The sequence below is a fragment of the Balaenoptera acutorostrata genome, chromosome X, assembly GCF_949987535.1.
Source record: "Balaenoptera acutorostrata chromosome X, mBalAcu1.1, whole genome shotgun sequence".
Taxonomy (NCBI): domain Eukaryota; kingdom Metazoa; phylum Chordata; class Mammalia; order Artiodactyla; family Balaenopteridae; genus Balaenoptera; species Balaenoptera acutorostrata.
Window position 1 is genome coordinate 43,866,421 of NC_080085.1, and position 26,990 is coordinate 43,893,410.

General features: G+C 39.6%; 1 protein-coding gene across 1 annotated transcript; it reads left to right on the plus strand.

Annotated features, from left to right (window-relative positions):
• Window positions 1-20,738: 20,738 nt before the first annotated feature.
• On the plus strand, window positions 20,739-21,009 carry LOC103019031 (40S ribosomal protein S27-like). Its single transcript, XM_028166655.2, has one exon. The coding sequence runs from the start codon at window positions 20,744-20,746 to the stop codon at window positions 20,996-20,998; it is 255 nt and encodes an 84-aa protein (XP_028022456.2). The 5' UTR covers window positions 20,739-20,743; the 3' UTR covers window positions 20,999-21,009.
• The last annotated feature ends 5,981 nt before the right edge of the window (window positions 21,010-26,990 follow it).

Consider the following 26,990-nt stretch of genomic DNA (forward strand, 5'->3'; position numbering starts at 1 on the left):
AGTCTTGACGACATCACACGTGTGCTCTCTCTCTCTCCTCCATGGAAACCAAAAAGTGTGAATGAGACTGAAGGAGTCAGCTAATCCTCACTCCCCCCTCCACTCCCACTTCCACCACTAGACTTAAGGGTTAGTGTTTTTCTTCTTCAGTGCCGCCGAGCATGAATGTACTAAAGAATAAAAAGGAATATCACAGTGCCATAAGTAACTAAGTAACTTAGTTTCTTAGTTATTGTAGTTCTGGTTGCTGCTATAGAATCCTCCATTATTGCCCTAGGCACCTTTAGAATACAGTTCATGTAGCCATTGACTGTGACCCCAGATGTTTGAGTACCAACTAATTCATGGGTCTCAATGCATACATGCAACTCTGGGTAGGGAGTTGTTTTATTATGGTTTTTTTTTTTTTTGGTTTAGTGCCTTTCTAGGCAGCTAACCACATTCATCCGTTCACCAAAAGTCTATTGAGCATCTACTCTGTGCCAGGCACTCTAATAGGTATTGAAGGTATAAAGACACATACCATACAATTTACTGCCTTTGATGCAACTACAGCTCTATAGACAGATCTCTCTTTAAGACAAGGCCACACACAAATCACTGAAATACAGAGTAATAAGTGTGATGATTAGTTGCCTAGACAAAATGCTAACTCAGAAGAGGAATAATCTATCTTTGCTGCAGGGGAGCCAGAGAAGTGTTCACAAAGGAGGTGACATTTGAGCTATGTTTCAAAGAAAGAGAAAAAGGGAAAAGTCATTCCAGGCATAAGAAACAGGATTTGTAAAGAAACAGAAATGTAAAGGGTCATAGAGTGTTCAAGGATCTGCAAGAAGTTCAGTTTGACTGAAGCAATGTCAGGTGATCTTGCTAGAAAGGAAAATTAGGGTGATTATGAAGGACCTCCTTAAAGAGCTTGGATTTAGCATTGAATATTTGTGGACAGAAGAGTGACATAATATTATTGACAACTGACAAAATTCACTCCAGCAAATACATGGAGGACAGTTTGGAAAGAGGCAAGAATGAATGCAGGGAGACCAATTAGAAGCCTGTCAAAAATCCAAGTGAGAGGTGATAAGTGTCGGAACAAAGGCAGTGACAGTGGAAATAATGAGGAAGGAATATGATTAAGAGGCAATTATAAAGAAGATTATAATAGTAACTTGTGGCCAATTGAATGTGGTTACCGGGGGGAAGAGAAAGTTTTGTGTGACTCCCAGATTTCCAGTTTAGGTGACTTGATAGATGACAGGGCCATTAATAGAGATCAGTCGAAGAGATCCAGTAGATAGTTGAACACATGGGTCTAGAGTAGAGGAGAGATGTGTAGGTTGGAGATTAGAATGTATGTATCATTAATGTAGTAGTTGTGGCCACGGGAGTGGAAAAGATTTCCCTGGGAAAGTTTGCAGACATATGAAAAGGGCATTATGAATAGGACCTCTAGAAACAGCAACATTTAAGGGATACGCACAGGAAGAGAAGTTGTTGAAGGAGGAGAATGAATAATGAGAGAGATAGAAGGAAAACCTGGAGAGATGAAAGGTCTTGTTCACAGTGTCAAATACTGCATAGAGGTCAAGAAAGATGATGATAGGAGCAGGGCCCACTTGATTCAGTACTTGGGGTTTTGGTGACCTTACAGAGAGCATATTCAGTAGAACTGTGCCAGAAGCAGCCCAGGCCAAGGGGGCTGAGACACAAATGGGAGGGAAGGAAGTGGAGACTGAGATTGCCCTTTTGTTTTTACTTTGAAATATGGATTTATAAACATTCTAATAACAATGAACCTTGCCCTGAGGGTCTGTTGCACAGTGAGGTACAATGATTAGTAACAGATGCTTTTAATCTGTATCTCATATTTAGTAATTATTTTTGTATATTGTACTGTGGTTTATATAACATACACATAAATGAAGATACATATATGAGGGTGCCTTTTGTTTCTGATAGGGTAAAGCAATCAATTACAGTTTAGGAGCTCCCATCTGGAGAGTAAGGTCCACAGACTTACTGACTCCTTTGGTTTTGGAAAAGCTCCTACTTTCCTAAAAGCAGCCCCCGCCTCAGCATAGAGGCAATGTTATCCTGTAGGGTATGAATCCTTCCTGGGAGCATCTGAATTTATGCATGATGGGAATTCCCCTCTTTCTGTGTGACTTTACTGGGCATAAAGATTTCTCTGCAAATCAAAACTAGGGAGCACTCCTGAGTCCAGGGATCCTCAAGGCAGTTATGAAAACTAAACTCTGAAATCCATGGAGGCATCATCTCAGACAGTGGTGCTTAATCCTTTTCTCAGTCTAGCACACCTGGGGGAGATAGTCTGACTTGCACTATCTGTAATAGTAATTCAGAGATAGCCAGGAAGAGAGATAATAATGATGGACTACTTTCATTAAATAGCCAGACATTGTCCTCAACATTTTACATCAATTATGTAAACTACTGTGTCCCCAGGATACAGGTGTGGAAACTAAGTCAGAGAGGTCGAAAGACTTGCCCTGACAGACTACTCTTTTAAGAAGTGTGGTGGTGAAGGAAGAGAGAAAGTGAAATGAACAGTTATGGAGAACATAGTTTTATTTTTCCAGTTAGCTGAATTCTTATTTGAACCCTGTCCTCTCTTTGGAGAAGATGTAAGCAGTGTGCCTGGCCTAGTGTTGAGGAAACACTGGGGACGGATAAGAGATGAAAATGGCAAGTTCCCTAACTTTGAGGTCCAAATGGACTATTTGATGAGGGAAGAAACAAACATATAGAAAAGTAAAGACTAGGTGGTGTCTTTAAAGGTGGGTTGTAAGGCAGTTGCTTAGAACTTAGAGTGCATTTTATATCAGGAACTTGCTAAAGACGGGCACTTTTATAGGTGCATCCATAAATCCAATTTGTCCTGTGACATAGCTGAAATGCTGTACATTTGATATAAAAATTAGTATGAGAAATAATGTACTAATAATTAAATAAAATGAACTATAAAGTTGAATAAGACGTGGGTTTTAATGCTGGTACTTGAAGAGAAGCTGGTTTAATTAGGAGTGGGATAAAATAAGATGAAGGCTTCAGTAGAGCTTCTGAATAGGACTTCTGGCACTTTCAAGGACTTTAGAAGATGATGCACATTTTTTTTTATCATGTTTAATTTCACTTTAAAGCACATGGCTGTCAATTTGTTAATTTGGTTGCATCAGCACTGCTTTTACACTCATCAACCATAATTAGAGCTTTTAGTTGAATCACGAATATAACAAAGAAGAAAATGTTAAGGCCATCATAGATTCTTGGATACCTAGGAGTGGTAACCTTTTCACCTCCTAAACACTTGGTCCTTAGTTTCCATCCAGCCTGTTTTCTCAATACAAGAACCTAGTCGCATAGCTACTCCAATTTCTGCCTTGGTTTTTCCCTTCCCCAGACTGCTTCATCCATTTCTTTCATCTGGAACTCCTGGGGTGACTTCTACCCATTTTTATACCTAGCCTCTGCCCTCTTTTATGAAATTCCCAAGAACTGCTCACACATGACCACAAAATCTTTGCTGCTCCCACATTCCTTGAAGTAGCAACAGTTATAATCTTCCACTCTTACCCATTTGACCCTAATTTGGACAAGAGAAGATGAGAGAGTCAGTGGAAAATAGCCAGAAGAGAAAGAGCAGCTGTGCTTGAAGATATGAGAATATTTATGAAAAAAATACCAAAAGGAGAAGTATGAGCGGTGGAAGAGAGACAAAAAGGAGGTAACACAGGACTCCTAAGTGGGAAGAAAATAGATGTATGGTAGAAAATCTCAGAACAGATGATGTCGTGAGGCAGAAAAGCTATATTATTCTACAGAAAGGTCTTGATGTGGGTGGTGATATGAAACATTGTTTGAAAGGTTAAAAACCAGAGAGTGTCCATGAGCCAAATGAGGAAATAAAGGTGCTGAAGGAATTTGTGGACTTGGAGATTCCAGTGAGGTAAACTGGTCAGAAATAGTTTCACAGAAGAGAGAGGGTATGATATTGGTCCTAAAAGATAGTAGGACTCAGATAAATAAAGAAGGGGACAAAAAAAGCAGCATTGTAAATATAGGCAGCAAATTCAGATTTAAGGGAAGGTATTTCTGATTGAAATGGAGTTTCTTTGGGGAAGTAGCTAATGTCAAAGTTGGAAGGTAGAAAGGGACTAGATTGTGACCTTAAGTATCAGGTCAAGGAGTTTATATTTTATCTTATATGGAATGAGGAGCTAATGATCATTTCTTGATCAAAGTGGAGGTTTATGAAACTTAGATCATCTATGGTTGTGAGGATCGATTAGAGTGGGTAGAGGACTGAGGCAGTGAGACCAGATAGGAGGTTGAGGCCTTGACCTGGGTTGATATTAGAGGGGGTGGGAGAAGGAGAAATGTAAGAGACATTACCAAGTAAAAATGACCAAAACTTTGTAACTAATTGGATGGGGAGGAGGGCAAAAATTGGGAATAGTTAACAATGACCATGAGGTTTGAGCCAGAGCAGAAGATAAACTGTAGAAAGGAATTTATCACAGGAAAACAACTGGACATGTGCAAAAGTTGTTCATTGTGGCATTGTTTGAAGTAGCAAAAATTCAAAAACAACCTAAAGGTATATATTGGTCAGGATAATAAATAATAGATATTGTAATGAGCAACCCTAAAATCTCAGTGACTTAACGCCGTAAAGATATATTGTTCATTCATATGGCAATGATATATTGTTTGCTCAGGTGGTCCAATGCAGTCAGTGAGGGATCATCTGCTCCTCACAGTCATTCAGAGATCCAGTTTCACACATCTTGTAATACCACCATCTTCTACATATGGCCCCCATGGTCACAATAGAAGGGAAAGAGAGAGAGCCGAGGAACTTGTTGTATTTTAGCACCAAGGCTTAGAAGTAGAATGTATCGCTTCCATCCACATTCCATTGACCAGAACTAGTCATATTGTCCACCTGTAACTTTTTATGTGCCCAGGAGGAAAATAGAGTGGGTCTATTTTCACTGCTATGAAGACATAACAGTGCCTGTGACACAAGGTCCATCAATAGGAAATGACTAAATAAGCTGTGGATGTCTTTTCCATAGAATAGTTTTCAGCACTTAAAAAAAGAGAATGAGACATATCTATGTAGATTGACATGGAAAGATCTACAGAATATTTTGTTGATTGAAAAGAACGATTTGAGAATGACACATTGCAATATAACACTGAGATTAAAAAACCCAAATGCTGTTTTCTATAAGTACATATTCTGTATATATATATATATATATATATATACACACATATATGCATATATGTATATATATATATATATATATATATATGTATGTATATATAAATGTGTAGAAAAAGATCTAGAAGTATACCAAAATCCAAACTGTCAACAAGGGTTATTTCTGAGGAGGAGAGGAGTGGACCTTGACTGTTGATGGTATGCAAAATGAGCCTTATCTGTAACTTCAAAAATTTTTATAAGGGAAATGAATTTACATATTATGCATATGGTTAAAATTTATATTAAAAGACATATCTGGAGACGTGTAGTTTTATTTATTTGTTTCAAAAAAGGATTTCAGGTATGAGTTTCATTTTTGACTTGTTGAGTTTAAAGAGCTAATGTAATATCCAGGTTGTTGGTGGTGGTTGGGATCTAACAGGCAGCTAGAGATGCAGGTTTGGAGCTCTGGGGAGAAGCTGGGGTTAGAGATGTTGAATAGAGGCAGTACTGAAGCCATAACAATGTCAAGGACCTCAAAGGCAATCGTACTCATGGCACCAGACCGTGACAAGAGGAGACACTTTTGGCAGACTGTAAATCAATGCACTGCTTACTTCATTGAGAAAGCTTTGTTACCAAAAAATACCAGCTGAACTAATCTATGTGCTTAGTGATGTGAGTGATTCTGGACAAGACTCTTATGTCATTGTGGACTGCTAACTAACAGTTTGAGGATCGGCACTGGTACATGGACTATGGTTTGAGTAGCAGTGCTCTATGGGAGAGACAATGTAGAAAGATAAGGGATTTCCATTGTGAACCTTGGGCTGTGACTATATTTGGAGGGGATAGGAGGAAAAGAGAAAAAACTTCAGAGATGGAAGGAGAGTGGTCAACAGTGTCAAATGCCATGAAGAGGTAAAGAATGAAAGAGGGAAAGTCATTGGAGTTGACCCTGTGTGTTTGTGTGTTTGTGTGTGTGTGTGTGTATATGCACATGCATGGGTGCACACATATGTTTGCTTATGTTTGAGAAAACCTACAATGTCATCAAGCATGTATTCTGTGTCATGAACTGTGCTATATGCTCTACAACTATCATTTCATTTCATGGGTTTACTGATGAAAGTAGAAGAGTATAGGAGAGTGGTGGGACTAAGAAGCCGGAGGGCTGGAGGTTAAGGAAAGGGCAAGTATATGGACATAAGCAGTTGTTGCAGAGAAGGTAGGTGATAAAAAAAAGGAACAGAATGTTGCGTAGATATGTAGGGAGAAGGGAATTCTATGGCGCTCACTTAGAATGACTTCGTTTTCAGTAAGGTGGGAGGCAAGATTGAGTAGAGGGGGCTTGACTGAGCAGAGAAGGTATGTGAAAGATACTCTAGGGAACGCAATGGAGGAGCCAAAATCTATGTATAAAGTGACTTCAGCATAATTATATTACCTCTGCTATAAAAACACAGAAGGGCAGAAATCACAAATGCACACAGTAGGGGTTACTTGTGTATTGGCAGAAGGTTAAGGTGGTTGAGTAATTGATGCTACAAGCCCCCTAGCCATTTTTTCTTAATCTTGAATTTATAATAGCCTGATTTCTTTCAGGATCCTATTTCAAACAGACAATTGTGACAGCTAAAAAATCCCTCCTCTCGATTGGGAAGTCATTGATGTGTTGATAGAAAAAGCTTTGGAGCCTTTCAGTTCCCTCCTTTCCCCAAATAAATCTGAAAAGAAAACTAACTCATGTAAGTAGGTCCATGGGGACATTGTCTCTGCCCATCCATAAGCGGCTTTAACACAGAAAGGATAGATGGGAGCCTGTCTGACCCACAAAGAGACAGAAAATTGGGTAGGATTCAGTGTGGGGTGAAAGTGTCACATAACACGGCCTGGGGATTAGGACAGTTGAAGAGATTATACTGGGGGATGGAAGACCAAGCTAAGGTGACTAATAGCAATACAAACATGACAGCGACTGAGCTCATGGATCGTATAGCTCCCAATAGTGTTTGCAGTGTGACTCTCAAATAGTTTCTGTGCGGATTCTGTCCAGTTAGTAAGTATTGGAAATTTCAGACCTTCCCAGGTTCTTATTCCCATCTAAGCCCTTGAATCGTTTGAAATCCACTGTGCTTTCTTTTTCCTTCTCCCCGTTTTTCCTTTATCCCTTCTCTTCGTGTCCTTTCTTTTATAGTTTTTGTTCGGTACACTTAAGTTTGTAAACCAACAAGAGACAGAGCAGTTCTGGACAAAGTTGTGAGTCAAGGCAATGAATTGGCTATTTCAAGATTGGACTGAGGAGTCAGTTCTGCCACCAACTGGCTGTGTAACCTTGTACAAGTGCCTTCCCTCCCTGGATTTCAGGTTCTACATTTTTAAAATGAAGAGCTTGAATTAGATCAATAAAGTGTGTACATTAGAAGCAACAGGAGGTATGTTTTTTGCAGATCTGGTTGCCCAGGTCCCCTTGTTGGAGCCTCAATAGATATGGAATAAGGCTTAGATGTCTGTGGTTTTAAAAAGTGACCTAGATGATTTTTTTTTAGAAACTCATAATCTAAGATGTTTTTTTTAATTAATTAATTAATTTATTTATTTATTTTATGGCTGTGTTGGGTCTTCGTTTCTGTGCGAGGGCTCTCTCTAGTTGCGGCAAGCGGGGGCCACTCTTCATCGCGGTGCGCGGGCCTCTCACTATCGCGGCCTCTCTTGTTGCGGAGCACAGGCTCCAGACGAGCAGGCTCAGTAGTTGTGGCTCATGGGCCCAGTTGCCCCGCGGCATGTGGGATCTTCCCAGACCAGGGCTTGAACCCGTGTCCCCTGCACTGGCAGGCAGACTCTCAACCACTGCGCCACCAGGGAAGCCCAACCTAGATGATTTTAATACTTGCCTCCAATTGAGAAACACTGGCAATAGATGATCGTTAAGGAATTTCCAGTTGTAACATTACATGAGGAGATGTGTGTATGTGTGTGTGGGGGGTGTGTGTGCGTGTGTGTGTGTGTGTGTGTGTGTGTGTGAGAGAGAGAGAGAGAGAGAGAGAGAGAGAGCCAGAGAGGACTTTCACTCTCTGGAAAGCCAGCTACCTATTGTTTATAAAATTCAAAACTGGGGACCTGGGACAGTAATGTAAAATTTCTACATTTTCAATGTACAGTGTGTGTGCTAATGCATGCACACACTCAACTGCCTTTCCCAAAGAAATAACAAAATATGAAAAGAAACAGGGCAAAATAAAAACAGGACCTTCCCGGGAGTATGAATATTGAGATATGTCAGTCATAGGCCCAGCTCTCCAGAAGCTTGCATTGTATGCCCCATCTTTTCCTAGCTTGCTGGCACTTGGAAAGGACTCCCAGGATCACTGACATTAAGGTATTAAGACTTATTGTGTTTTGGAGTGTTAGTCTGCCAGGGATACTTGCATTTTGAGGAGCCTATGCCCAAGAACTACATTTTGAACAAGGGTTTCTGAGAAAATTTGGGAAATATTGTCTATCAGTAGATCGAAATCTGGTTTCTGGTTGCCTATGATGGTGTTGTTATAAGGGGGAACTAAATAATTGAGGGTCTACAATGGAAGTGGATAGCTGCTATGGGTATTAAGCATAGGACAGAGGGCCTTGAGAAGCAGTGGGGAGAGGGGCTTTGCATAAGCCCTATGTGATACATTATTAACTCCAATGGTAGCTGGACTAGAGATAGGAGTTTAGGAAGGGTGATATGAATGTTCCAGGGTTCAGAATTCCTAAGCATGGACTTTAGTTAGTGGGAGAACTGAGAAGACCTATGTATCGAAGTTCTATCCTTTTTGAAATGAATTGTTGGTGAGGCAGTATTTTGTAGCTGTTGCACTGAAAGGAAAAGCCCATCCTAGCCAAAATGATTCACTGTTAAAACAGACCTATAGGCTCCATATTTTCCATTAGCCCCCAAATCCCCAAGGTGTGAGCTCGGGCTTGAACCAGTGCCAACAATGTGGTTTGGACATGGCTAGAAAAGCCCCAAACACCTCCCCTCCAGGGTTGGCTGTTTGTCACTGTGGCTCTGATGAGCAGTCAAGAGAAGATTCTCCCCTAGGGCCTTCTTACGTTGCACACGATAGCTGCATAGTCTCTGGATGAAGAGCGGGCTTACAGCTTTCTGTGACTGGAGGGGCAAGTTCCTGGCTCTAAAAAAGCAACCCTACTTTGTGCTTCTCTGTAGGCAGAGCCGCAGTTTCTCAGCTTCCATAATCCCCTATTTAAAATGCAGTTGCTCTGGAAGCATTCACACCTTATTAGCATCTAAAATCTCTTGAGCCGCTTTTAGATGTTCTTTGAGAGCAAAGCTCCAACTTAGGGGTTTTGTGCAGTGGTCTTTATCATGGTCCCCAGACCAGCAGCAGCAGCAGCAGCTGGGAACTTGTTAGAAATGTAAATTCTCAGGCTCCACCCCGACCTAAAACTTTAGGGGTGAAGCCTAGTAACCTGCTCTTTAACCAAGTGCTCTAAGTCATTCTGATGCATGCTAAGGTTTGAAAAACCCGGGTATAATAGAAGGAATTTGGGCTTTGGGGCCTGACAGACCTGGGTTTGAATCTGGGCTCTACACTACTTAGGTAACCTTGGAAATGACAACAGCTAAAATTTATTGAGCAATGATCTACTATTTACTAGATAATGTGCTAAGCAGTTTCAAGGGATTAGTGTGCGTGTGTGTGTGTGTGTGTGTGTGTGTGTGTGTGTGTGTGTAATCCCTGTGGAGTTATGTATTATTTTTACCCTGACTTTAGAGATGAGGAAGCTGAGGCTCTGAAGGGTTAAGTGATGGAGCTCAGCTCAGGTAGTCTGGTTTCAGAGTCTGAGCGTTTAAACTTTACTTGAGTCTCAGTCCTCTCCTTTGTAAAATGGGGCCAGTATTATCCTACTTTGGAGAGTTTGGAGAAATAGAAGTAATATATTTTGGGGCCAATTCTTCATAGGTAGTCCAGCTCAGCCCTGCTCAACTGGTTCTTTTAGAAAGAACCTTTCTGTAAAATCCACAGTATAGATGGTGCTTTTCCAAAAGATGTCACCAATAGTGTAACTAGGGCAGCAGGGGAGAGATACAGCTATAGGAAGAGCCCCAGAGGTGGCACAGAACCTGACTCCTGCTTCCCAAGTTGCAACTTTAATCTAGGCTAGGCCCCTTCCCCCTTGCCATCCCTACCTTTCACCTAGGCCTAATGGAGCTAAGGGAAGCAGTCCTCTCCATGGAAACTCTTCCTCCGCAGTGATTCAGGTAGGCCTCAAGGGATCCCCTTACTAGAAAACTGGCTCTGTGCTGTACTCCTCCATCAGTGAGCTCTGGTGGGAACAAGATTGATGGAAAGGCCCCTCCCCAAACCGACCCCGCAAGCAGTTTGAAGATCCACACCCTGTTAGCGGAAAAGAGAGATGACGTGGAGCCTTGGAAAAAATTCTTCTCCTTTTTTCATCTTTCTTATAGCTCCTATTTGGCCTGGGGAAAAGGTATAAGATAGATTCCTTCTTATGCTTTCTATTGAAAGGTTACCATGGAGACCAGGCCCGGCCTCTGCCTTTGGCCAGTTGGCAGTCAACAAATAGCTCCTGGGCTGATTTCCTCGTTATTGTGGCCCTCTTCCCCAGTGACTACCCCTATCTCAATGTTGCACACAGTAGGTACACAGTTCATTCCTTCATTTAACCATTGTTAGTTGAGCATCTACAATGTGCCAGGCCCTTTTCCCAGGTTCTGGAGATTCAGAGGTGAATAACACAAATAAATGCTTGCTGAACTAAATTAAATCGAATCAGATTGAATTTCTCAGCCTTTGGCAAGACACTGAACTAGCTCAGTTACTGAAAAGGATCCCAACTGATTTTCACAATAATTTATTTCATGAATATTTATTAAGCACTTACTCTGTACGAGGCACTATTCTAGCTGCAGAGGATACAGCAGTGTATAAGGCCTCTGCTTTAATAGAACTTACTTTCTTAAAGAAGAAGACACACAATAAGCAAGTATATAAATAAGATGATGATATTAGATGGTGACAAATGTTATGAAGGTAATGACTTTAGAAAGTGACCAATGTTGGGATGGAGCGTTTCCCTAAATAGAGTGGTCAGGGAATGGTATTTGACCGGGGACCCAGAAGATGGAAAGGAACTAGCCCTGGGAAGATCTAAGGGAAGAGCATTCCAGACAAGGGAACAGTATTTGCAAAGTCTTTAAACTGAGAATAGTTTGGCTTGTTCAAGTAACTGAACAAAAATCAGAGCGAGGTGGAAAATAGTTAAGAGAGGTAGGTAGGGGTTGTGTCAGCTGAGGTCTGCTAGGCTGAGTATAGGGAGTTTGGATTTTTGTTCTCATGTTATGTGAACCCACTGGAGAGTTCCAAGCAGTATACATATATGATATGATTTGTGTTTTCATTAGAACACTCTGGCAAGCTGTATGGAAAATGGACTGGGTAAGGGAAAGTTTCTACTGGGAGACCAGTGGAGTAGAGATGGCAATGTTCCATTTAATTTTTTGAAGTTGTGACCAGACAAGTATGCAATATAAGCAACAAATTAAAAAGACTGAATATGCATGACTTGACTTTAAATTAGTGCCTTGCAAAAGTGTCAGGCTATGTTCATTATGCTGCCTCTCATCTCAGTTAACTGGGACCCTCTCAGGTTAGAGCTGAGACTAAAAAGTTCTCTCTAATTTATAACCCTTTTCCCATATGTGTGTGTGTGTGCATATGACATCTCAGTGTCTTTTCATTTAGTTCTCTAAAATTAATTATGTCCCTCCCTAATATATATATGTTAATTCTGGCCCTTGCAAGGGAGGGACAGAATTAATTCCAAGAAGCCAAAACAGTAAAATAGTAAAATTGCAAAATTTAAAGTAATCACAGGAGTATGTTTCTGCTTGCAAGAAGAAAAACATATTTATGAAATCTTGGATTTACAAACCAGATAAACTAAGAGATAATTATTCACAATACACAACATTCATTTTTTTCTTTTTCTTTTTTTTTCTTTTTTTTCTATCCCAAAACATTCGCTAACTGGTTCTTTTAAGTAGCAATTTCTCTAGTGCAGTTAAATTTTTGTTTACAGATCATGAACCAATCATTACTAATCATTAACTGTGTGACAGCGGGGCTAGAGAGCAGAGAAATTCAATTCAATTCAACAAACATTTATTGAGGTCTACTTTGTACAAATAAGGAGGTCCTAGGGAAAATACAAAGAAAAATAAGGTTAATTCCTTGCCACCTGGAAGCATGAAACACTGTGAGGGAAGACATCTAGTACACGACTAGTTATAACATGAGACAGTCTAGAATAGAGGTCTGTAAAAAAGTGCTATGAAACATGGAAAGAGCAATTTGCTCTGACTGGGAGAGGTGGGGAAGGCTTCATAGAAATGAATTTTCTTTCACTTATTCATTCAACAGCCTTCATTGAACACCCACTAAGTGCCAGAAACTGTGATGGATGCTGGGACTACCATGGTGAACCAGACCACAAGCAAGCCATTACAATCTACTGTGATCAGGGCTATGAGAGGGGTAGTACAGGGTGCTATGGGAGTACAGAGGAATGGCATCAAGTCTAGCCTTGGGTAGCCTTGAATAGGCTTTTTGGAGGTGTCATTTAAGCTGAGATAGAAGATGAGTATAGGTTAGCCAAGTAAGAGCTGGCGTGGGAATGGGGGACAGTGTTCTAGGCAGAGGAAGCAGCATGTGGTAAGGATTAGAGGTGTATACAGGGAGGGGAAGACAGAGACAGAGAGGATATGATGACTGAAGATAATAATTTCCTGATATTTTATTGTGTTGCCATAGTTTGAATCTGCAACAGGAGATTTTGTACAGCTGCTCCTTAGCAATCACGTTCTTTTCCACTAGCCACTCTTAATGAATTGTCTTCGATTAAGACAAAGAAATATCTAATAACAAATAGTGCAGTAGGCTACCACTATTCTTATATTCCCAACTAGTCCTGAGTAGGTTGGGAAAGAGAGGTGATATGACCATTCTTGGATGTTTGTTTTTTCCATGGCAGCATTGTATCGAATTAGTCATTTGGCTCCAGATAATGTCAACAGGATCCTAGAGGACAGCAACACCCACACATACACAATTTTTTTCAGAGGTTTGTACCCCAAACCAATCCTTGTGGATCTGCTAGAGGTGATTGCCTTCATTTAATAGGGGCAAAGTAGGTCCTTTTATGGGATGTCAGAGTTAATGAAGGTCTTATCATTTGTGACATGTTGTTCCAGAGATAATAAAGACAACCGATTATTTTATATATTTCAGAAGCACTGTGTTATAATCATTTACTACATTTTAATACTTCAAACAATCTCCACAAGTACATACTTCACTTTGTCAATTGGAAACAACAGAACTTTAAAAAAACTTTTTGTGTGTGAAATATAGCATACATACAGAAAAATGCATGAAACATAAATAAACAGCTTAACATTATTTTAATGTAAACAACTGGCTAACCCCCACCCAGTCAACCGTTGGAAATATGGATTTGGAATATGTGTGCACGTGTGTGTGTACATGCATGTGTGCACATGTATGAGCATGTGTTTCTGTGTGTATGTGTCATATTTTCTTAAATGAAACATGGCTGATCACATAGTCTGACAACAATTGTTTTCATTGCTGTCAGTACTGTGCTGGAAGGTTGACGAGCATTGTCACACTTTATCCTCATAACTGCCCCATGGAGGTGAGATGAGGCTCATAGTGGTTAAGTGACTTGTTCATGTTCATCCAGCCAGACCTTACACAGACAACTCACCTGCATTGAAGAGAAAGACTGGGCCCTCTAAAAGAAGGCTAGTGGGTGAGGGGGATAAGCCAGTCTGTGGCTTAAACTTCTTATGGAGGAATAGAAGAGTTCCTGAAGGAAAGAGCTTTAAATCATAGTTATCAGAAGGACATGACAAGCTGCTCTTGAAGGTGGGACTGGGCAGCAAAAGTTTCTAGGTAGAGCTGATCCTTGCAATATATGCAGCTTCAGATCCTACATCTACCATTTACCGCAAGTCACTTCAATTCTCCAAAACCTCAGTTTTTTGAAGTATAGTTGATTTACAGGGTTGTGTTAATTTCTTTTGTACAGCAAAGTGACTCAGTTATACATACATACACATATATATATTCTTTTTCATATTCTTTTCCATTGTGGTTCAGTTTTTTTAAAAATCTGTAAAATGGTAGTGTAAACTGTACCTCACATTTGCTGTGAGAATTAAATGTGACAATTGACATGAGGAACCTTTGCAAACTAGACTGTGTTACACAAATGTTAGGTGTCATTATCATCTCCTAGTCCTATTTCTGTTAAGGCATTTCTAAGGACCCTTTTGATTGTGTGCAAGATGAGATTCATCCCTGCAAACTGCATAGGAACTCTTGAACATAATACACAGAGATATATTTGTTTTCTTGAAAAAATAAGAATGCCATAAAATTGGCCTTTGCCCTAAAATATGAGGTCACACTTTGCATGGAGAAGAGCTGTCATCATGCAGTAGGAATATATTAAGGGGTACTTCTAGGAAGGTAGGTTGACTAAGAACAGAGTATTGTGGTTCCCCATATGACTTTTGGGATCAGGATGCTCTGGGAGGAGAAGGTAGAGGGAGCGAGCAAGCAGCCCCATCTGCCATGTTCTCTGAAGCAATAAGCAGCCTTCAGCCACCATTGCTGGGAAGTTGCCATTCCTTTTTACCTTAAAAGACAGTTTCCTGTTGAATAAGATCAATCTGCTATTTATCTTAAAAATACTGGGATTTTCCACTTATTTAATTCACTCTATACTTTTTATTGAGCACCTACTATGTGTCTAGCTCTGTTCCAGGAAGTGCTGTGGACGACTGCTCTCTACGCTCAATGACTGCACAGAGAAGGCAACAATCCATATAATCAGACTCTCAGCGCACTGTGGGTACCATTAACAGGGCAGCTGGGGTCCCAAGAAGGGGAGCATGATTGAGGCTTGATGTGATCTGGAGGACCAAGTATTCATGCAGATAGATATAGGAATAAACTCTGCTAGGTTTGTCATATCTCTGAAGAGGATTTTATTTTTTAGCTCACACCTAACTTTCTACAGGAGTATGCATGTGTACGTGCATGCCCATGCACACACATACCTATCCCGAATTGTACAAAATCCTTGTGAACACTCACAATGTGCCAGGCACTGAACTAGGCATTGAGGGCACAATGATGACTAAGGCTGTGTCTCATTTGGCTCTCCACATCAGGCACCCCTTAAAATAGCTGGACCTCAAGTACTTCTTAGCTTGAATCTTTGCCACATGCTTCTCTTTGTCCTGGTCCCAGCCTCTTTAGGGTGGCGTTTTCTCATTTTCTTTTTCCTCATCACTACTTTTTACCATTTTTTTTCCCATCTCTTGCTTGTCTTTTTTTATTTTAAGCCTGTTGAAAAATTAATGCAACTACCTATAGTTCATCCCTGTAGATGGCCCTGAGCTGCCCCTTGCTAACTACAGTCACCCGAGTGTGTACTACCCTGGAGTTCCCTTCATTACCCTAGTCTGCAGCAGAAGTCTCCATCTTCATCATTGCTACCATCTAACATCCCCAGGGTGTCTACAAGTATTTCTCCCATCCCTTTTTCTTCTTCCCCTCCTTTCCTCTACCTTATTTGTTAGTTCTTCATCTCCCCACCCCCAACTCTTTAGCATCTATAAATCTTTTATTTTTCAGTGGCAGTGAGCTTTCAGACCATTCCAATCTTTTTCTCTGGGGTTTTATCTAGTCCTCTGATTTCTAGTCTATTCTCAGCCAGATATCAAACGTGATCTACCTCTGGACAGCTACAATATATACAGTGCCTATTTTCGCTGCATGAATTTCATCAGATTACATGTTAGTATGTACCTCAGCGTGCCTTCAGAGAATCAAGCCCACTCTTAATTATATGCACTACTCGAGGTTATCATTGGTACTGATATGCTCCGAATTCTCTTCTTTTGGCTTAGAGATGGATTTAAGAATTTCTTTTATAACCACCTCTGTTCCTAATTCTATTTTTCTTGGGCCAGTATTAGAATGAGTTTGCATTTCTTGAGCACACATGAATTGTTGGCAAAAGGAGGGGGGTGGCCTTGTGGTTGGAAGTGGAGGCGCCTGGATGCAGCCTCTGCAATTGGGAGGAGGGGCAAACAAGGGCTCTAAATGACCACAGATAATTCACAAAATAAGTGATCCACAGGCTGATAATCAAGCGGCGAATGTCCTTTAAACACTGCGGCAGGCTTCAAGCCATGATGAAGTGTTTTTTGGAGCAGCTCTTGTCGCAGCTGTGAGGCTGCTTTTCATAGAGGAGCAGAGCAGTACTGTGGACACTAACTGGGCTGCAGAGGCCAGACTTTGAGGGATCATCAGTGGATCTAATGCATTGTGTCCAAAGGATAGGGCACGCTTCAGGCCACCAGAAAAAGCTGGTTGAGAGTCAGAAACCCAAAGGATATAGGGGTCCTCAATGTCAGTATTAACTGTAAATTGCATTTGGGGACTGGAAGGTTCAGAGATCTGGGTTCAGTCTCATCCACATAGACTTTGGGTTTGGAGTAGGTCCTTAGCACCAGAGGAATAGAATCTTAAGAAAGAAATGGGGAGGACAGACACCCTGTTGTAGTGCCTGGACTAATATCGAAAAGTGGGAACAAGTGGGAAAAGGGAAATAAATTTTAAGAAAGTGCTGTAACAAAAGCTTTGTGTTTAGCCTTAGCATTGCCAATAGATTGCTAGTGAGGCTCCCTTAGGTCCCATCAAGTGGTGGGGCTAAGGCTGCAAATACTCATGTTTTAACTGTAAGATGCATGCTTTTCTTTTCTTTGAAGAGAGAATGGGTCTTAAAGTCAATGGCATCTTACAATGGCCCTTAGCAATTTTTCATTTTGATGTTTTTGAAATTTGGAAGTGTCTTCCACTTGATGCCATCTTAGAGTTGCAATGTACTACCATGCCTTGCCTAAGTCAGGAAGGCTCATGATGAGGACAGAGCTGAGTTGCAGTGATTCTAGCCATGAGGGGTTGAGCTAATGAGCATTGCCATTCCTTTATGTTTTTGGACAGCTACATCCTACAGTTGGCTGGAATGGGGGTCACTGTCAAACCACACATCTACATGGTTCTTATACAGGCTAGTGTGTGAAGACACGCTGCCCGTCCTACATTGTATAGCTGGTTCTTGGGAGTCAAGGGCAGTTCCTTACATTCATTCCTATTAAATTTCATTTTGTTTCATTCAGCTCATTAACCCATTTCCCACTCAGAAAACATTTAATGGGCTGGGTCCTGTGCTGGGGCTGGGATACAAAAACAGCCTCATAACTTCCATGTATTGTGGGAGGAATAGACAATAAAAAGACTGATAGATAAATGCTAAGTTAAAAGTGTGTTTATATTTTTTTTAAACAATAAGTGCTGGAGAGGGTGTGGAGAAAAGGGAACCCTCCTGCACTGTTGGTGGGAATGTAAATTGATATAGCCACTATGGAGTACAGTATGGAGGTTCCTTAAAAAACTAAAAATAGAACTACCATGTGACCCAGCAATCCCACTACTGAGCATATACCCAGGGTTTTTAAAACCATAAGTCAAAAAGACATATGCACCCCAATGTTCATTGCAGTACTATTTACAGTAGCCAGCTCATGGAAGCAACCTAAATGCCCTTTGACAGATGAATGGATAAAGGAGATGTGGTACATATATACAATAGAATATTACTCAGCCATAAAAAGAAACGGAATTGAGTCATTTGTAGAGACATGGATGGACCTAGAGATTGTCATACAGAGTGAAGTAAGTCAGAAAGAGAAAAACAAATATCGTATATTAACGCATATGTGTTGAATCTGAAAATATTGGTATAGACGATCTCATTTACAAAGCAGAAACAGAGACACAAACATAGAGAACAAATGTATGGATACGATGGGGGAAAGGGGGGATGTGATGAATCAGTAAATTGGGATTGACATATATACACCACTATGTATAAAATAGATAACTACTGAGAGCCTACTGTATAGCACAGGGAACTCTACTCAGTGCTCTGTGGTGACCTAAATGGGAAGGAAATCCAAAAAAGGGGATATATGTATACATATAGCTGATTCACTTTGCTGTATGGTATAAACTAACACAACATTGTAAAGCAACTATACTCCAATAAAAATTTTTAATAAGTATGTTGAGAGTTATGTAGAAGCACATAAAAGTGGTGCCAATTCTAAGCTTCGGTTTGGGAAGGATGAGCCTAGAGTGGTATATTCAGTTATCCTCTTATTAGTTGTGTGATCCTTCAGTGCCTCATTCTCTTTATCAGTAAAATAAGGATAATTATATCACCCATCCGTGGAACGGTAAGAATAAAATGAGTTAATGCATGTGGAGCTTTTAGAATACTTCCTGGGGCATGGTAAGTGTTATGTAAGTGTTAAATAAATCAAGGAAGGCTCTTCAGAAGTTTGAGTTTGAGTGTTTGTGTAGTTTCTTAAAAGATGGGAAGAGTTATTTTAAAAGGGCAGGACAAAACCTTTCAGGCAGTAGGGATAGGAAGAACATGGTACATTCTGAAAACTGCAAATTTATTAGAGCAGAATATAGACTGTATTAGCAATGACAGAGGAGGAAGTGACAGGGAGGGTGTCAAAACATGGGACTGAACCTTGTTTGCTGTGGTAATGGGTTTGAATTGGATCCTGAAGGAGGGAAAAGCTTTTGAAAATTTTTAAGTCATAATGATCCATCCTTCAACCTATGAGATAATTGCTACCCCACGTTTCAGATGATGAAGCTGATGTACTGAAAAATTAAATAACTTGCCCATAGCTATGTAGCTAGTAATAAACTGAACTTTGGAATCTAGGCTACAGAGTGTGTATGATTAACCACTATATCCTTAACCACCTCTCCAAGAATATGGGCAAAAAATCAGGTTTCAGGTGAAAAATGATGAGCTTAATTTTTTTTAACGTTTTTATTGGAGTATAATTGCTTTACAATGGTGTGTTAGTTTCTGCTTTATAACAAAGTGAATCAGTTATACATATACATATATCCCCATAGGGTGGGAGGGAGGGAGACGCAAGAGGGATGAGCTTAATTTTTGATATGTTAAGTTTCCAAAACCTGTGAGATATTCAAGTGTTTATGTCCTGTAGGCAATTGGATATACGGATGGGGAGTTTGACCAAAGAAACTGAGCTTGATAGTTAGATCTGGAAGTCAATCTTGATAGGGCATAGAGTGAAAAAGTAGAAATCAGATGTGTAACCTGGGAAACCCCCAAATCTATCAGATGAGTGGGGAAAAGGAGCCCATAATGTTAACGAAGAATGAGCAGGAAGATGATTCAGAAGAAAAGCAGACAGTAGGATAACAATCAAAGTATGAGAATTTCAAGAAGGAAGGTGCAGTTGACAGAGTTAAATGCTACAGGGAGGTCAAATAAGTCAAAGATATAAGATAATCATTTGGGATTATGGGACTCATACTTCAAGTAAGATTGAGTAGACATAGTTTCCCCTATTCTGCCCACTAAATGTAGCAAAAAACCCTGGAAATTTTCTATAGAACAAAAATAAGACTACAAGGTAAAAAGAAGAAGGCAGGCCAGACATAGAAGTGAATCCTCTGGGTTTACTTCGTGCTTCATATATCCCAGATTGGGTGCTGGAGAGGCCAATAACAATAGGCACAGAAAATAAAAAGGCCTAGAAAAGCTTGTTGTCTCCAGACAAAGGACCAGGAAAGGGGAAAAGTAGCAAGACAGAAAACTCCACTCAAATACCATAGAAAAATCTGTGGACCACCTCCCCACCATTGTCAACAAAGACAAAACGGGGAGTCCAGACTTCCACCCTGGCCAGGCTATAACAAGGCACCCAACCCCACGCCACCCCCTGCCAGGGAAGTGTCAGAGAATGTGAATGGGAAGCTGGGATTTTCATCCTCACCAAGAGGTGACAGGACCACCCTTCCATGGTGTCAGTGAAAAATCACAAGGAGAGCTTGGACTTTCATCTCCACCTGGTGGTAATGAGGAAGCTCACCCTCTACTTGCTGGAGTGATGTCAGAGGAAGCCTTGTGGAGAGTTGAGACTTTCAACAATGCACCCCCTGAATATCAATGGAGGCCTAATGGAGAACCTGGACTTTAATTCCGGCATGGAAGTAATGAGGCAGCACCCACCCGTCCCACACCAGAGTGGTATCAGAGAGGGCCTGTAAAACAAAACATTTAAGTAAGATCCTGAGTCCCATAATAAAATACCCCAAATGTCTAGGCTTCACTAAGAAAAAAGACTCATCATACTAAGGACCAGGGTGATCTCCACTTGAATGACAAAAGACTATCAACAGACACCAACAACACGATGGCACAGATGTTAGAATTATCAAAAAAATTAAAAATAGACCTTTCCGACGGTGACGACCTCCCCACGAGAACATGCCTCTCGCAAAGGATCTCCTTCATCCCTCTCCAGAAGAGGAGAAGAGGAAACACAAGAAGAAGCACCTGGTGCAGAGCCCCAATTCCTATTTCATGGATGTGAAATGCCCAGGATGCTATAAAATCACCACCATCTTTAGCCATGCACAAATAGTAGTTTTGTGTGTTGGCTGCTCTACCGTCCTCTGTCAGCCTACAGGAGGAAAAGCAAGGCTTACAGAAGGGTGCTCCTTCAGATGGAAGCAGCACTAAAAGCCCCTGGAATCAAGATGAATGGGAAACCATCCCAATAAACACATTTTGGATAAAAAATAAATAATTAAAATAAAATAAAATAAATAGATATTGTTAAAGAGCTTCAATGAGCAATTACAAATATGCTTGAAACAAATAAAAAAAGAGAAAGTTTCAGCAAAGAAATAGAAATTCTCAGCAAAGAAATGGAAGATATAAAGAAAAAGCAAATGGAGATTTTAGAACTTGAAAAATACAATAACCAAATTCAAAAACTCAGTGGATGGGCTCAATATCAGAACAGAGAAGGCAGAGAAAAGACTCTGTGGACTTGAAAATAGAGCAATAGAAAACACCCAATGTGAATAATAGGCTGAAAAAAAAAAAGCCTCACTAACTTCCATGTCATTGGCGTTCCAGAAGAAGAGGGGAAAAAAGGGTGGGACTAAGAAAGTATTTGGAGAAAAATACAGCTGAAATTTCGTCTAATTTGGCAAAAGACACAAACCTACAGATTCAAGATGCTAAATGAACTCAAAACATCCATGCCAAGACACATCATAGTCAAACTTTTGAAAACTAAAGACAAATAAAAACAGTCTTGAAAGCAGCATTAGAAAAATGATGTTTCCTATAGGAGAAAAACAATCAGAATGATAGTGAATTTCTCATTAAGGTTGGGAGGAAATGGCACAAGATTTCTTTAAGAGCTGAAAGAAAATAACTTCTGAATCGGAACTCTATACCTAGTAAAATATCCTTTAGATATGATGGAGAAATAAAGACATTCTCAGAGGAAGGAAACTAAGAGAATACATGGCTGGCAGACCTATTTACCTTAAAAGAATGGCAAGGGAAGTTCTCAAAACAGAAAGGAAATTATAAAATAAGGAATCTTGAAACATCAGGAAGGAAGAAAGAACAGCCAAAAGAGCAAAAATATGGGTAAATACAATAAGCTTTCTGTTATGGACTGAGTTGTGTCTCCCCAAAATTCATATGCTGATGTCTTAACCCACAGGACCTCAGAAAGTGACTGTATTGGAGATGGAACCTTTAAAGAGGTGATTAACGTAAAATAAGGCCATATGGGTGGACACTGATCCAATGTGACTGGTGATCTTATAAGAAGAGGAGATTAGGACACATAAATGCACACAAAGGAAAGACCATGTGAGTACACAGCAAGGCAATGGTCATCTGCAAGCTAAGCAGAGAGGCCTCAGAGGAAACCAAACCTGAAAAATGCCTTGATTTTGGACTTTTAGCCTCCATAACTGTAAGAAAATAAATTTCTGTTGTTTAAACCACCCAGTTTATGGTATTTTGTTATGGCAACCTTAGTAAACTAATACACTTTCCTTCTCACAAGTTTATAAATTATATTTGATGGTTGAAGAAAAATAACACTGATGCTGTGCTCAATGTATAGAGAGGAGATATTTAAGACAATTATGTTATAAATGGAGGAGAGCAAAGGAACATAAAGGGAAGTAATGTCTCTATATTTAACTGTAACTAGAAAAAATATTGACACCAGTAGAATGTGATGTTATACATGCATAGCAGAGGACTAAGATTAATCACTAAAATGCTATACAAAGAGATAAATTAAAAACTAAACTAAAAATGTTCAAGTAACTTACAGAGAGGTAAGAAAAAAAACAGAGAACTGAGAAACCAAATAACAGAAAACCAGATTTGTTAAAAATAAAATTGTAGGCTTAAGCCCTAACATCAATAATTACATTAAATGCAAATAGTCTAAACACATCAATTCAATGACAGAGATTGACAGAGTGAATTGAAAAAAAAACATGTTCTAACTAAATGCTGTCTACAAGAAACTCACTTCAAATATAATGATATACATAGGGTGAAAGTAAAAGTATGGAAAAAGATATACCATGAGAACATTAATAAAAAGAAAGGAGGGGGCTTCCCTGGTGGCGCAGTGGTTGAGAATCTGCCTGCTAATGCAGGGGACACGGGTTCGAGCCCTGGTCTGGGAAGATCCCACATGCCGCGGAGCAACTAGGCCTGTGAGCCACAACTACTGAGCCTGCGCGTCTGGAGCCTGTGCTCCGCAACAAGAGAGGCCGCGATAGTGAGAGGCCCGCCCACCGTGATGAAGAGTGGCCCCCGCTTGCCGCAACTAGACAAAAGCCTTCGCACAGAAACAAAGACCCAACACAGCCAAAAATAAATAAATAAATAATTAAAAAAAAAAAAAAAAGAAAGCAGGAGTGGCTAAATTAATTTTATATAAAAGTAGACTTCAGAGCAAAGAAAATAACCGGGAACAAAGAGGAATATTTCATAAAGATAAAAGGGTCAATCCACCAAGAAGACATAAGAATACTAAATGTATATAAACAAACCTACAAAGTACATAATATGTGAAGCAAAAATTGGTAGAGCTGAAAGAAGAAATAGACAAATCCCTCATAGTTGGAGACTTCAACACTCCTCTGTTAGCAATCAATAGAACAACTTTTCAGAACATTAACAAGGATATAGAAGAACTCAACAGGATCTAATTGATGTTTATAAAGCACTTTACCCGAAAACATCAGCATACACATTCTTTTCAAGTGTTCAAATAACATATACCAAAGAGAGCCCATGCCCTGGGTAATAAAGCAAACCTCAACAAATTTAAAAGAAGTGAAATCATACAGAGTTTGTTCTATGACTGCAATAGAATCAAACTAGAAGTCACTAACAGGAAGACAAGTGGTGTTTATTTCAGGGATTCAAGACTGCTTCAATATTTGAAAATCAATCAATGTCATCCACCACATTGAGGTTAAAGAATAAAAATCACATGATCATATCTATTGATGGAGAAATACAGTTCACTAAATTCAACACTCTTTTACAACAAGAACTCTTAGCAAACTAAGAATAGAGGGAGACATCCTAAGGTTGGTAAAGAACATATACAAAAGACCCACAGGTAATATCTTACTTAATGGTTAAAGACTGAATGTTCTCCTAAGATCTAAAACAAGGCAAGGATTTCTGTTATCATCATTGCTATTCAACACAGCACTGGAAGTTCTAATCAGTTCAATAAGGAAATAAAAGGCATACAGATAGGAAAGGAAGAAATAAAACTGTCTGTATTTGCAGAGGACATGATTGTCTATGTATCAAATCCCAAGGAAGCTACAATAAAACTCCTAGAACTAATGAGTAAGTTCAGCAAAGTCACAGGATATGAGATCAACTACAAAAGTCAATTTTATTCCTATATACTAGCAATGAACATGTAGAAACCAAAATTCAAAATACAAAACCATTTATAATATCATTCAAAAAATAAAAATTAAACACTTAGGTGTAAATCTAACAAAACTTGTATAAGATATGTATGTTGAAATTACAAAATGCTGATGAAAGACTTAAAAAAACAAGATTTAAATGGAGATATATACCGTGTTCATGGATTGGAAGATTCAACATAGTAAGGATGACAGTTCTCCCCAGAGTGTTATATAGGTTTAATGCAACCCTATCAAAATCCCAACAAGATTGTTTGTAGACATTAGACAAATTTGTTATAAAATTTACATGGAAATGAACAGGCTCTAGAATAGTTTTAAAAACTTTGTTTTTAATATCCCCAGACTGGAAACAACCACAACGTCCTACACAGGTGAATGGGTAAGCTATAGTAATATTAATATCATGGAATACTATTCAGCAATGAAAATGAATGATCTACTGATACATTCAACAACTTGGATGGATCTCAAAGGAATTATGTTGAGTGAAAAAAGCGAATCTCAAAAAGTCACATACTGTATGATTCCATTTATTTGACATTCTCAAATCACAAAATTATAGAGATGGAAAACAGTTCAATGGTTAACTGAGTTAAGGATAACAGGGGTAAGGGGGTGTTTGGAGTATAAAGGAGTAGCATGATGAACACCCTATGGTGATGGTATTGTTCTACATCTTGATTGCAGTGATTATTGCAGGAATACACACATATGATAAAATGACATTAAACTATCCACACACATTGATTGTACCAATGTCAATTTCCTATTTTGATATTATACTATAATTAAGATATAATCATTGGGAGAAACTGGGTGAAGGGTACATGGGACCACTCTGTACTATCTTTCCAATTTCCTGTGAATCTGTAATTATTTCAAAATAAGTTAAACAAATTTTGAAGAAAATGACTGTGTCTAAGTTGAAGACGTTGAAAATGACCATTTCAGTAGTAAAGGAGATGTTGAAGGTAGAGAAGAGAGAAAAGATAATGGAGCAAGGTTCTTGAGGAAACAGAATGTGAGATAAAGAGCACAGATGAAGAAATAAACCTTGGTTAGAAGGAGACACCTCTTTTTCTCTGAGGCATGAGGGATGAGGTTAGGGTAGTTGCAGGTGAAGATAAGTTTCTAGGTAGAGGAATAAAGTTGAGAGTTTCTGTCCTGATGATGTCTGCTTTCTTAGTGAAATAGGAGGCAAGTTCATCTACTGAATGTATTGGGAGATATGGTGGGTAGGGGACTTGAAGTGCTTGGTGAAAGTTTCAAATAGCCACTGAGGGTATTGAAAAGGGAATCTGATTAGGGTCACATAGGAAGATTTTCTGATCATTTGAAGATCAGGCAAAGGTTGGAGATCAAGATTTTATAGTGGTAGTAATCCACACGCTTGTGTGATTTTTCTCCAGTCATACTCAGCCTAAGATAGGTGAAAAAAGGGCAGGTGCATTGTTAGGGTACAGTGGAGGGACAAGATGGAAAGGGAGTAGCAGAGAGAGGACAGTAAAGAGGCGAAGTTATTGCTCAGGGGTTCTATGCTGGTTGAAGAATGTAACTTAAAGTCTCAATGAGACTGAAGAATTGATATCCTAGGAGTAAGGGAGTGAGAGAGTTAGAAGCATAGGAAAGCATGGTCGGATAATAGGATATTCAAGTTCAAGTTTTAGAAATGGAGCAGTTCTAAGTGCCAACAAAGTCTAAGGTAGGGTTGCAACTGAAGCAGAAAAGAGAAGGTCACCAGAATTAAAGAGAGAAAGAAGAACTGTGAGACCACATGGACGAATGGGTTAGTGACCACTGAAGTCCCCTGAGAATGGCAGTGAACCTTGTGTGAGAGAGGGAGAGATTAAGGGTAGGTTTCAAAGTCTTCAATAAATGTGGAAGAATGACCAGGAGGTTTTTACATGGTATTGATCACCTACTGAAAATACGAACCTCAAAAAAGGATATTTACATGAGGAGTAATTCTTTGGAAGCAGCAGTGGAGAATTAGAAAGATACTTGATACTGTCTCCTGACTGTGGCACACTTAAAAGGACTTAAGGAGAAGTGGTGTTCTTAGATGAGATTCATTCATGCATTTGTTCATTCATTCATTTGATAAATTACTACAGATCAGGGACCGTATACCCCGGTCTGCCTGGGGGCAGTCCAGGTTTATGCATATTTCACTGACATAATTGTTAAAAATGACCCCTGTCACTCTCAAAATGTTCCAGTTTGGATGATAAACTATATGGTCATTCTAGTTACAGAGTACTTATGGCCTGGTTAAGAAGAAAGATTTTTGTGCCTCTTTATTCTGTTTTCCTTCACATCTGATATCCTATCAATTTCATGTTTGGGGATGCTCATTCACCCTGTTGGGAATCATGAAATTCTACTATCATCCAGCCTCATTTCTCCAACTGTTGAAAAAAAAATATCAGGAGAGACTGTCTGGCACACAGATATGCCCTGCTTGTAGCATTTCCCTGAGTTAATAATCCCATAAATAGGGAAAATGAAGTTAGCCTGCCATGGGTAACACTTGGTGAGGTCTGCTTTGGTTTTTTTTTTTTTTAATATGCTAGTCCATTAACAATACATTTAGAAATATGGATCTGAATTAACACGAAACACACTGGTCAATAGTTTGCAGAATCCTTCTTTTTCCATTTTTTGAAAGTCAAAATTATATTTCTCCCAGACTTCATTCCTACTCACCGCCCCCTCCCCTG